We start from the raw sequence: 13,467 nt of genomic DNA, 5'->3' as shown, positions 1-13,467 counted from the left end.
AGCTCCTTGCGGTTCGTTCGCCTCTCGTGATTCGTCCGCTCCTTGCGATTCGTTCGCTCTTTACGATTCGCTCGCTCTGTTGCCTAACCATTCCCGAGCCGATCCGATCATCCGATCTCCCAGAGCAGATCTGATTATATCAACCACCCAATCACCACCGAACCGATTATATGAACCCGATTACCTAAAGCCAACGGAAAGTACCCGACTGTCATCCAAACGATCATATCAACCCGATCACCATCGAGCTGATAGAATCCGTCCGAGGCTGCTCCCAGACTAGCACCGGTCAAGCCTACATACACTACCTCTACACCTAACTAAAGCAGTAAAGTACAATTAATCGTATTCCTTACTTAAGGTTTGTGAATCCTTAAGTCGACCCTGGCAGCGGCTGAGCTAACCTCAGCGTTTGATAAAACTACTCGTTATACCTCACCGAACAATTTAGTACCAAATGAGGTTTCAGACAAGGAGACAAACTTTCCTCTTCCGATGGCGGTATCGACAGAACTCGGAAACACTATGGAAGTTGGTCTGGTGGGTCTGGGATTTCTTCTTCGAATAATCAGCCTCTGTAGTCGATACCGCGGTCGGGTACGCTTTTTCATGTTCGAGCACACTTTGTCTCCCTCTACCAAAGGATTCTCGGAACAGTCTTCTTTGCGTAGTTCTTGATGTGGTTTGCCCCAAGCATTCAAAGGAAGGAAGCTCTTTTACTTTTTTATTCTTCCACAAGCAGGCATTTTTCGGTAACTCAAAGACAACCAATTTGGCAGGCAGGCATTTTTTCGGTAACTCACAGCAACCAAGCAAGCGAAGAAAAACAAGTAAGAAAGTATCAGTCGGCTTGGTCGACAGAGATATACCCTCAGCCTAGGGTCTAAAGAAGAGAAGTAACACACTACTTCTGACGTCTATACAATAATATGTAGAGCGTTTGGATCAAATCGGTTTCTCCCTTCGAGGGTTATCTTACGTACTACCCAGTTTAGTTGGTACCGACAGGCTTTTTAGGAGCTTTTGGGCCATTATCTCAAAAAGTGAGGACTTGCCCCTGAAAACACATGTACCGTAGTAATGGGGAAAGGGAATACAAGTTGTTACAACAAAAAACAAAGGGACTCGAAGTCCAAATTTTGGAACGATTCGGCTGATCCGTTTGAGTGTTATCGTGCGCTCCAGCCTCTATACTTGGTGCTAAACGGACATTTTAAACCTTTCGATCTATTTTCTCAGGAAGTATGGATTTCCTCCTGAAAGAACATGTACCGAAGTAATAGAGGCGGCGAACACAAGTTGTTACAAAAAGAAGCAAAACGATTTAATAGAAGGCCTTGAACTGCACTCTTTAAAAATGTGTGTGGGAAGTACTCAAAGGAGTGGACCTACATAGTCAATATTCGAACCTGATCTATGTCCCGTAGAGATATTACGGTACGAAAAGTATGGACCAAATCGGTTAGTCCCTTCAAGAATTATCGTGCGCATTTTTCCCAAACATTTTCAAACTTTTGTGAGGGAGGTACCTGAAGGAGTGAACCGATATGGTCTATCTTTCTTCGAACTTAATTTAAGTTTGGATAAAATATTAATAACGCCAAATTTTGGACCAATTCGGTTCATCCGTTCGAGAGTTATCTTGTGCACCAGGTAACCAGACAGACGGACGCACAGGGCTAAATCGACTCTAAATTTTCTGAAACAAATTTCGTCCAAACATACTTGGGGTATAAAACCATTATTTTGATGAGGCAAATTTTGCCCGTATGAAAGTATTTAATTTTTCTTCGGCTTCTTCAAGACAATCGTTGAGTGCAATCCGTAAAGTGAGTAAATAAATCATTTTTTTTGTGTTTTCTTAAAGTAATGGTGCTTTTTAGTAAATTAAATGTCCAATACATTTTATAATTTGAACTTTAATAATTGTATCAAAAAGGTGAATAGAAATATTTTATTGGACAAAGAAGAAAACGTATTTAATATTCGAAATAACATGAATATATTTTGAATATACATGCATATGTTTAGAATATGGATGTACCTATTTATTATATTTTGATTCCAGATGCAGATTTCCTGCTGATGACAGTAACTTAGAGTAGAATGTGTTTTATTCCACATAATTTTTATTTTTATTTCTTTCTTAAAGTGTGACACAACATTATTATTAGACAGCGGAATTTTATGCAAATTGCAATCGAAACATATGACATATGCAAAATTATGCAAAATACATATTTTCTTATGCAACAAATATTTTAATAATAGGTACAAAAATGTTTGTATGAACAATTTTTCTGTTTAAAATTCTTTTCAGACAAGTCAATAAACTAGAGATATGTATAATAGGCCGGGGCGATTTGTATGGAAGGAAAAAAGTGATAGTGGGCGCCTGGAGTTTCTGATTCTTGGGATTGTACTGAGCAAAAAAGTCCACTAGACCATATGTCTACGGTGAAAATCGAGCCCCCGGATTTTGACTTGAAATTTTTTCAAGCATGTTTTGGCCAAACCATATCTCAGAAACTTGACCTATCCTGAAAATTCCCTTTTGCGTTCTTAGTACACCCACCAAGGGCTTTCATCTCCAAAAGGATATTTCCACCCACTGACTATGAGTCAAATTTTGTAGCACAGTGTAATTTATCGATATTTTCCGAAAAATGTGCACATTCTCGGGGCCATAACTGCCTGAAGGAGGGTTCCAATGTTTTTGCTATGTACTAGAGAGTTCTTAATTATTGTCTTGGCTACAATTTTTGTCTTTGTGTTGGATCGAAAATCTCAGTGGTTTGGCTGTTACATATATGCCAAAATGTCCAAAAAAACCTTGAAAAAAAACTTCAAGTCAAAATCCGGGGGCTCGATTTTCACCGTAGACATATGGTCTAGTGGAATTTTTTGCTCAGTACAATCCCAATAATCAGAAAATCCAGGCGCCCGTGGTGGTGTTCAAATCGCCCCACCCTAATGTATAACCACAGCCCCCTTCTATGGGGGCTATACGAAGGCCTGAACCTAAACCGACAAATTTCAGGTGGAAAGTTGTATACCCCCAAGGAAGACTTAATAACAAAGTTCACCCATTTCGGAGGGATATTGAGGCCACAACCTTCTAAATTCCAGAAATCGGGAGGTACCGTTCTATGGGGGCTATATGAAGACGTGGACCTATACCGACAAATTTCAGGTAGATAGTTTTATACTCCCAAGGAAGGCTTAATACCAAACTTCCCCATTTCGGAGGGATATTGAGGCCACAACCTTCTAAATACCAGAAATCCGGAGGTATCGTTCTGTAGGGGCTATATGAATACGTAGACCTATACCGACAAATTTCAGGTGGAAAGTTTTATACCCCCAAGGAAGACTTAATACCAAATTTTACCCATTTCGGAGAGATATTGAGGCCACAACCTTCAAAATACCGGAAATCGGGAGGTACCATTCTATGGGGGCTATATAAAGACGTGGACCTATACCGACAAATTTCAGGTTGATAGTTTTGTACTCCCAAGGAAGACTTAGTGCCAAATTTCAGCCATTTTGGACGAATATTGAGGCCACAACCTTTAAAATACCGAAAATCGGGAGGTACCGTTCTTTGGGGGCTATATGAAGACGTGGACCCATGCGGACAAATTTCAGGTTTAAAGTTTCATACCCCTAACGAAGACTTTATACAAAATGTCAGCCATTTAAGTGTTATGTTGAGGCCACAACCTTCAGAATATCGGAAATCGGGAGGTACCGTTCTATGGGGGCTATGTGAAGACGTGGACCCATGCGGACAAATTTCAAGTTTAAAGTTTCATACCCCTAACGAAGACTTAATACCACATTTCAGCCATTTTGTGGGTTTTTAGACCACAAATCCTGGAATATATTTTTGCATATGCTCATTTTATGCAAATATGTAAAAATATGCAAAAATTTCTGGGCTTAATTCGTTTTATTTTGTGATAAAACGGGTTTCTGTCTAATCAGATTTCCTCTACGACCATCCTAGCCATATATGCATTTGCACAGGATTCCGCTGTCTAATTATTATTTACTTTTTTATAAATTACTCTATTCCGTTTTTATAGCCTCAGCATTTATGCTAACGAGGGTATATACACTTTCATACGGGCAAAATGTGCCTCATCGAAATAATGGTTTTAGACCCAAAGTATGTTTGGACGAAATGTGTTTCAGGCAATTTGGAGTCGATTGAGCAATGTCCGTCCGTCTGTCTGTCTGGCTGGCTGGCTGGCTGGAACGCACGATAACTCTCGAACGGATGAACCGATTCGGTTCAAATTTTGGATATCGTAATATTTTGCCCAAACTTAGTTTAAGTTCGAAGATGGGCTATATCGGTCCATTCCTTCCGGTACCTCCCCCACAAAAGTTCGAAAATGTTCGGAAAATTTTGTGCGCACCATAACTCTTGAAGGGAGTAACGGATTTGGTCCACACTTTGCACATCGTAAAATGTGTACAAGACTTAGATAATGTTTTAATATAGACTCAATCGGCCCACTCCTTCAGGTACCTCCCACACAATATTTCGGAAAAGTTCAGTTTAGGGCCATCTCTCGAATCGCTCTGATTTTTATTTAAGCAACTTGTATTCACTGCCCTCCATACGACGGTGCAAGTTTCATTAGGGGCAAGTACATACTTCCTGAGTACATAGTCTGAAAGTTGCAAAAAACCCCTATGACATTGGCAAAATAACGTTCTTCTCATAGACTGATTTGCAAAATGTAAGCAATATGCCAACCTAACGAAGCCACACGAAGATGTTTATCTATACGTGTGAGTACGATGCCCGCGGCCATAGGAAATTTGTTGTTGCTGGCCAACTCTGCTTTAAAGTATCTTATGCATTTCTTGTATTTGGAATGTATGTACCTATGCGTTTGTAGTTACTTTTGTTTGGTATTTCAATAAAAGAAACAACCACCCTCATTTATAAATGTATGTGAAAGTGTCTGTTTTTTGCGGCTTTCGGGTTTGTGATCATACTTCATCCAAACAAATATTTGTTTGGACCCAAACATATATTTGTTTTGGACCCAAACATATGTTATGTTAGGGATTGTTGCAAACATATATATGTTTGCTGCAAAATAAAATATTTTGGACCTAGTTGCGAGAAGATATCGCAAATGGAATGTCATGACAGTTAGTAGGCTACTCCAGCATATTGTTGAAATGATTTCACGATACATTGACTCCAGTTCCAAATATCCTAGCTCCTGCTCTAAGAGTCAATTTTTATTAATACATATTATAGGTAGTTGCCAAATCATAAACCCGTTTTCGTTTCGCTTTTATATAGGATCTTCTGCTTGGCAAGTCGTTTCGGGTTCTTTAAGAGAAACTAGTCAACGCTTTACAATTAACTACATAAAAATTATATAATTTTATATGTATATATTTTTAAAAAGTTAATCTTCTCATGAACTACAGTAAATGTCAACAATTTCCATTACGATTCGTAAGTGCATTTTAAAACTGTCAAATAAATAAAATACCGCTATTTATAATCCACATTTAGAATCAAAAGAAATTTCACACATTTATTAAACCAAAACACTTAACATTCAACTTTGCTGCGCCACGAAAGAACAATTAAACAAAAGTTTAACTTTATTTAAGTACTTTGAGAAAACCTATAATTCATAAGTAACTGGCAAACGTCCCACATTAAATCTAAAGCTAAGCGTAGAGGCTCCTCTCACCTTAGCAGTTAGCTAACTAAACTACCTGCCTACATACCCACCGATCATTATCGCCATCAAACACAAACATTCGACTCATAGCTGCTATTTCTGATTTCCTACATCGTCTGTTTTGTTCTTCTTCTTCTGCTTCATCTATTTTCTTAATTTCAAACATTTTCTTTTTTAATTACTGTTTTGTTTGGAAATTTATTGCACTTTTTTAGTTGAAATTACTTCTTTAGCTATTTTAACTTCGCATTGGAGCTAAGTATCCTCACTTAGAGCCGTTGGAAGTTTGAATGCAGGAAAAAAAAACAAAAACATAGAAACAGCCAAATCGTTTAAATGAAAATCGTTTTGTGTTGTTTTGTTACTCCCATAGCCATCAACATCACCATCAACCAGCCTGCCAGCCATCCAGTCATCTTCTTCATGGCTAGCTTAGGAATAACAACTCCAGTGCGAGTTGCTATGCGATATGAATGCGGTAGATATTAGGTCACCGTTAAAATTCCTACGCGTGGTATTTAGTTTATGACCATTCTCTCTCCCTGACATTCAAACATTAATTTACACACAAAAAATATCGCATATCACAGGGATTAACAGCAATAAGCGGTAGAACCAGGAGGAGGAAGAAAGTATCGCAATTCGCGTTCGTTTCCCAAGATGTTAGTGTGGGGTGTCTTCACATTTAATATTAGAACATAAAAAAATACTCACACACACACATACTAGCAAACATTGGCCATAACCATAATTCTTGGTATTATTTATCAACATTCAGAGAAAGCACGCAAATGTAATGAACTCCAAAGAATCTTATAATGACACGCAGGATACAGTGCATTGGAAGTGTGAAAATGTTAAGTTAGGTTAAAGAGATAAGAAGGAAGATCAGGGTAGCTAAGACCCACAAACACAGATATTTTTAAATAATATTTATCCAAGACACGCCAGACCACAATTATTTTTTTAAAGAATACGAATATTTTTTCATCGGCCCCCTAAAAACACAAAACTTGGATTTTTAAAAATATTTTTGCATCGTACCCCTTAAAACACGAAACCTGGATTTTTAAGGAATATTTTTCCATCGTCACCTTAAAACAAAAACGTGGATTTTTAAAGAATATTTATCATTGTCCGTTGGACCACAAAACGTAGATTTTACAGTATATTTTTTGATCGTCCCCTTAAAACACAAAACGTGGATTTTAAAGAATATTTTTTCATCGTCCCCTTAAAACACAAAACGTGGATTTTTAAAGAATATTTTTTCATCGTCCCCTTAAAACACAAAACGTGGATTTTTAAAGAATATTTTTTCATCGTCCCCTTAAAACGCAAAACGTGGATTTTTAAAGAATATTTTTTCATCGTCCCCTTAAAACACAAAACGTGGATTTTTAAAAGAATATTTTTTCATCGTCCCTGTTACCGCCGCCACTGTCTTATTTACATTTTATTTATTTATGTAAAAATATTCCACATATTTACTTTGATCATTAATTCGTTGCACTCATAATTTGCCACTTGTTTATTTCTATTCCTTCGTTGCCCTTTTCACTCACTGCACTTATGTATATGTATGTATGTACTAGTAATGGGTCATTGTTGTTGCCCAATAACGGCAGTGTCTAGTTTAGAAAAACAAATAACTTCAAAAGGGCAACGAAGGGGACTTGTTAAATCAGTTCTAAAATACGCGTTGAACAAATTGTTTTTAAAGTGCCTTAATTCCTTCGATATTTTTAATAAACATTTAAGTTGAAATAATTTCAAAGTGTTTAATTTCGAAGTGGGCAACTATTAAAAGTTGTTTAGTAACGCGTGGAACTCAACATTCTTTAAAAACAATTTAACTCTTTAAAAACAATTCAATAAGAGTTCAGCATAACAAATAAAAATAATTTCGCGAGTGCTGCAAATTATTACAGTGGTTTCAGCAATAAATTTGTTATTGGGAAGAGAGTGTGTAAGATTGTTTGTGGCTCATAATAATAAATATAAAAGCTGTGAAAAATATCAAAAAGCCGCTGATACAGCATCACATTAAAATAAAGATATTATTATTTTAAAAAAGGAATTATTTTCTGAAAAATAAAAAAAATATTTTCTCAATAAAATAACAATATCGTGTTTCAACAATTTGACGACATGTCAGAAACCGATTTTAATTGCAACAAATGCGATTTAAAAGACACCGATCGTATGGTGCAATGCGATTCTTGTGACAAGTGGTTCCATTTCGAGTGTGTTAAAGTGGATAGCAACATTGAAAATGTAAGCTGGAGTTGTTCGTGCTGTGGTGACCAATCTGTGGCCCAAAGTAACGAGTGTGATGGATCGGAGCATATGCCAGCCGTAAATAATACCGCTGATTTCACCGCCGGGAGGCAGGCTTCATCATCACCAGCCAATATGGCGCAACCTGGCACATCACAAAAACAACAACAAAAAGAAATGGATCCCGTTCTTGGAAAAGGTGCATATAAAAAGGCACATAATCCAAGTACAAGTAAACATGGCTCCAGTACAGTGTCGTCAGTACCAACAACTATGTCTCAAACGACAGTTATGCCACTGACAAAAACAACATCGACATATTCAAACAGTGTTAATAAAAATTTTCATAAAGACCGCCATTTTGAGAATTCCGGTAATTCTGACGTGGTTCCAAGCAACATGTCTCAGACTCAATTGCAGCTGCAGATGTTGGAAGAGGAGAAAGAATTACAAAGGCAATATTTGGAGAAGAAATATAAAATTCTGTCCCAAGGCAACGTAAGCCAGCCATCGTGTTCCTTTTCTCAGACGTTTACAACATTTCAACCAACAGCAGCTCAAATTGCAGCCAGACAAGTGATACCAAAGGATTTGCCGAATTTTGATGGAAATCCAGAGGATTGGCCGTTGTTCATCAGTAATTTCAAAAATAGTACCGAGATTGCTGGTTACACTGATGGTGAAAATTTAATGCGTTTGCAGTCGTGTCTCCGTGGTCGTGCTAAAGAGTTGGTGAAAAGTAAATTATTAATTCCTTCGATGGTGGGTGAAATTATTCAGACGTTGGAAATGTGTTTCGGTCGTCCTGAACATATTTTAGATGGCATGATCGATAAAGCCATGAGGATTCCACCACTGAAGGACAGACTGGATAGCATTATTGAATATGCTTTAACAATTAAAAATATTTGTTCTACAATGGAAGCGTGCGATATGAAGGCTCATTTAAATAATCCGATGTTAGTGAAGACATTAGTGGACAAATTGCCGAATAACCACAAATTAAGTTGGGCTATGCATCAAAAGGATTCTAATGTTCCTATAGTGAAAGTGTTTAGTGATTGGATTTACAACATAGCCGCTGCTGCCAGCCAAGTCGTGTCTCCAATAACAAGCAAGAAAGGAGCATCAGTGAATACACATCAGGATAGTGGCCCAAGGAAACCAACTTGTTTTTCGTGCAAAAGTGAAGCTCATAAAATCCAGAGTTGTGGTGAGTTTCAATCCCTAAATTTAGAAGCTAAATGGAAGATAGTGAAAGAAAACAAATTGTGTCGCCAGTGCCTAAATTCACATCGCAGAAAGTGTTTTTCCAATAAATTGTGTGAAATCGGTGGTTGTAAAGCAAAGCATCATCCATTGTTACATAATCATCAATCCTCATTGAATGCGAGTGCTAGTAATTTCGTGCCAACCGAACAAAGCCGAAGTGTAAATTCTCATCGTGACAGTGATAAAGAGAAGACATGTTTTAGAATTTTGCCGATTCGAGTTTTTTATGATGGTGGCTCAGTGACAACGTTTGCTTTTTTGGATGAAGGTTCTTCTGTGACCCTTATGGAGAAAGAATTCTTTAATAAGCTTGGAATTAAGGGCAAGAAGGAACCTCTGGAATTACGTTGGACAGGCAACACAACTCGTTCTGAAGATGACTCGGTGAAAATTAATATTGAAGTGTCTGGTGTCAAAGGTGATTCTCGTTTTATGCTGCACGATGTGAGAACAGTGAAGAATCTTGAACTGCCCAAGCAAACATTAAATTTTGAAGATGTTGTGAAATATAATCCACATTTAAAAGGATTGCCAGTCGAGTCATATGTCAACGCAAAGCCAACGATTTTAATTGGAGTTAATAATTGGCGAGTGGCTGTCCCAATGAAAATTCGTGAAGGTGGTTATGATCAGTTTATTGCAACGAAGACTCGACTTGGATGGACACTTCAAGGTAGTGGCAAAGATGTTGGTGAAAGAGCTTCGCTGAATATACACACATGTGAATGTGAACGTCGTTATCAAATCTTACATGATGAAGTAAAAGAATATTTTTCTCTGGATGTGTCGCAACCCAAAAATATATTGTCTACTGAAAATCAAAAGGCCATGCAGATTTTAGAAAACAACTGCGTAAAGAAAAATCAACAATTTGAAGTGAGTCTACTCTGGAAAGATAGTGATCCTCAATTACCTGATAGCTACAATGTCGCAGTTCATCGACTAAAGTGTCTCATGAGGAAGTTTAAGAAAAATCCTGAATTAAAGCAGACTATGCAGATGGAAATCGACAAGCTTCTCTCAAAAGGATACGCAAGGAAAGTTTTGGACTCCGAAATGAATAGTTATCCCGGTCGCACCTGGTATCTTCCAATTTTTGTGGCTCTTAACCCAAATAAGCCTGGAAAAGTTCGGCTAGTTTGGGATGCAGCAGCCAAATCCAATAATAAATCACTCAACGATTATTTGCTATGTGGTCCTGATTTGCTTACGTCACTCTTCAATGTTTTAATCGAATTCCGAGTTGGTCAAGTTGCAGTCTGTGGTGATATTGCTGAGATGTTTCATAGAATCAACGTCAGAGATGAAGACATGCACGCTCAACGTTTCTTGTGGTTCGAAAATGGCGAGGTAAACCAAATCAGTGTTTATGTGATGAAAGCGTTAACATTTGGAATCAGCTGTGCCCCATGTATTGCTCATTTTGTGCGCAACAAGAACGCAGACGACTTTCGTGAAAATTATCCCAGAGCAGTTAAGGCGGTTGAGTCGTATCACTACATGGATGATTTTATCGACAGTGTGCAAAGTGAAGAAGAAGCCCTCGAGTTAGCGTTACAAGTTAAAATGATACATGCTGCTGGTGGCTTCCACATGAGAAATTGGGTGTCGAATTCAAAATTGGTGCAGGAAAAATTAGGCGATGGAGAGCTGACAAAGAATACGTTTGGAGCCGTCGAAAAAATTCTTGGTATGTATTGGGAATCCAATAATGATGTGTTTCAGTATAATTGCAGATTTTCACGGCTCTCGAGAAACGTATTCGAGTCGCATGTAGTCCCTACCAAGAGGGAGGTTCTTCAAGTCCTGATGTCCATATTTGATCCGCTTGGATTCATCTCCCATTACACGATTGGGTTGAAAATACTTCTACAACAGATTTGGCGATCGGCAATTAAATGGGACGATGAGCTAAATGACGAGCTGTACAACAACTGGTCTTCATGGTTGTCCAATTTGGAGAAAATTTCACATGTTCAAGTTCCAAGATGTTACTCCAAGCTGTTGAAGTTCACTCAAGATGTCCAAATGCATACCTTTGTCGATGCTGGAGAAGACGGATACGCAGCGTTGTGCTACTTTCGCATTAAGTATCTCGAAGAAGTCAATACCAGTCTTGTAGCAGCAAAATGCAAAGTGGCTCCCCTCAAACCAATTTCCATTCCGAGGTTGGAACTCCAAGCAGCCCTAACTGGAGTGCGCCTTGCAGACAAAATAGTCCAAGCGACGAGACTTCAATGTACGCAAAGTTTCTTCTGGTCGGATTCAAAAACTGTGCTGAGCTGGTTGTCCATGGATCCGAAGAATTTTAAGCCGTTCGTCATGTACAGAGTTGGAGAAATCCTGGAGTCTACAAATATTACCCAATGGAATTGGGTGCCCTCAAAATTGAATCCAGCTGATTTTGCGACGAAAATTGGGTCCTGTAATGAAGATTTGTGGTTCCATGGTCCTAAGTTCCTTGAAGAAGATGAAAGTTCTTGGCCGAAAAGTCCTGTATTAGCACAAACCAATGAAGAGGTACGTAATTGTCTGTTGCATATTTCGAAATCACATTCGTTCACCATAAATATTGAGTATTTTTCATGCTGGAGACGACTTTATAAGGCGCTGTCGCTATTCTTACTTTTTATGGAGAAGTTAAAGTCCGTGGTCCGTAGCTGCAAATTACCAGAAAATGCGAATTTCGAATGTGTCCAGAAAGCCAAACTTGTTTTGTACAAGTATGCCCAAAAAAGCTGTTTTCCTGACGAAATATGGTGCCTCAAGAATAACAGGCCGTTAGAAAAAGGCAGCAAATTGAAGCCAATGAATATCTATTTAGACGAAAATGAAGTTCTACGTGTCTCAGGAAAAGCTGAGATGTTAAGTTGCAACAATGCAATAATTCTACCCAACAGTCACTACATAACATTTCTGGTGGTTCAATTCTACCATCAAAAATTTCATCATTGTTTGCATGAAGCAGTGATGTCAAATATTAAATCCGAATTCTACATCCCCAGATTGAGAGCACTTTATAAGAGTGTACGAAGAAAGTGTCAACAATGCAAGAATTTAGCAGCAGTACCATGTCCACCTCAGATGGCAGCGTTACCGTCAGCCCGAGTATCTAGTTTTGAACGTCCATTTACTTACGTCGGAATTGACTTCTTTGGCCCATTATATGTCACAGTCGGCAGGCACAAAGAAAAGAGATGGGGTGTTCTGTTTACATGTTTAACGGTACGTGCTATTCACATCGAAGTGGCTCATAGTCTTGACACCAGCTCCTGCATAATGTGCATTCAAAATTTCATAAGTCGTCGTGGCTCTCCCAGAGAAATTTTTACCGACAACGGAACAAATTTTAAGTCTGTTGAAAGAATGCTCCAAGAGGAAAGACAGCATTTAGAGTTCATGAAGATGTGTTCCAAATATGATTTTATCAAGTGGAGATTCAACCCTCCAGCTGCTCCGCATATGGGCGGTGCATGGGAACGTTTAATACGTTCAGTTAAATCCATCCTGTACTCAATGTGTCCAGCCTTTAAATTTAACGACGAAACCCTGCGATGTGCCCTATATGAAGTGAAGTTTATGATCAATTCTCGCCCGTTAACATTTGTGGCCCTGGATACTGTTGAAGACGACGCACTAACACCGAACCATTTGTTATTAGGCTCAGCAGCGGGACAGAAGCCTCTATGTGAATACGACTATGATCTGCGGCAGCGATGGCATCAAACCCAACAATTTGCGAATAACTTTTGGAAACGATGGGTACGTGAATATGGTCCGATGTTAGTACGAAGAAGCAAATGGTTCGAAAAGGTTCCACCACCAACTGTCGGAGATGTCGTAATTATAGTCGACGATACACTACCTCGCAACAAGTGGCCCAAAGGTATTGTAACTGAGTTATTTGCAGCAAAAGATGGTCAAGTTCGAAGCGTCAAAGTCAGAACGAGTTCCAGCGAGTACGAGAGGCCAGTAACCAAAATAGCAGTCCTAGACGTCGGTATTGAGAAGGATGAAAGTAAGCTCACGAGGCCCTAGTTTGCTTACGAAGGGGGGAATGTTACCGCCGCCACTGTCTTATTTACATTTTATTTATTTATGTAAAAATATTCCACATATTTACTTTGATCATTATTCGTTGCACTCATAATTTGCCACTTGTTTATTTCTATTCCTTCGTTGCCCTTTT

At 38.5% G+C, this 13,467-nt stretch overlaps 2 protein-coding genes across 2 annotated transcripts in view; one reads left to right on the top strand and one right to left on the bottom strand.

Moving 5' to 3' along the window:
• The window catches only part of LOC141395166 (uncharacterized), a 1,209,623-nt gene that overhangs the window by 233,995 nt on the left and 962,161 nt on the right, over window positions 1-13,467 (bottom strand). The window lies entirely within an intron of this gene.
• Window positions 7,878-13,316, top strand: LOC141392500 (uncharacterized). Its single transcript, XM_073965437.1, has one exon. The coding sequence runs from the start codon at window positions 7,878-7,880 to the stop codon at window positions 13,314-13,316; it is 5,439 nt and encodes a 1,812-aa protein (XP_073821538.1).

This window comes from Musca autumnalis, unplaced genomic scaffold, assembly GCF_047663935.1.
Source record: "Musca autumnalis isolate F117 unplaced genomic scaffold, ASM4766393v1 scaffold_2, whole genome shotgun sequence".
In the NCBI taxonomy this organism is placed as follows: domain Eukaryota; kingdom Metazoa; phylum Arthropoda; class Insecta; order Diptera; family Muscidae; genus Musca; species Musca autumnalis.
The sequence above is the reverse complement of the archived record's forward strand: the minus strand, read 5'-3'. Positions and strand labels throughout refer to the sequence as shown.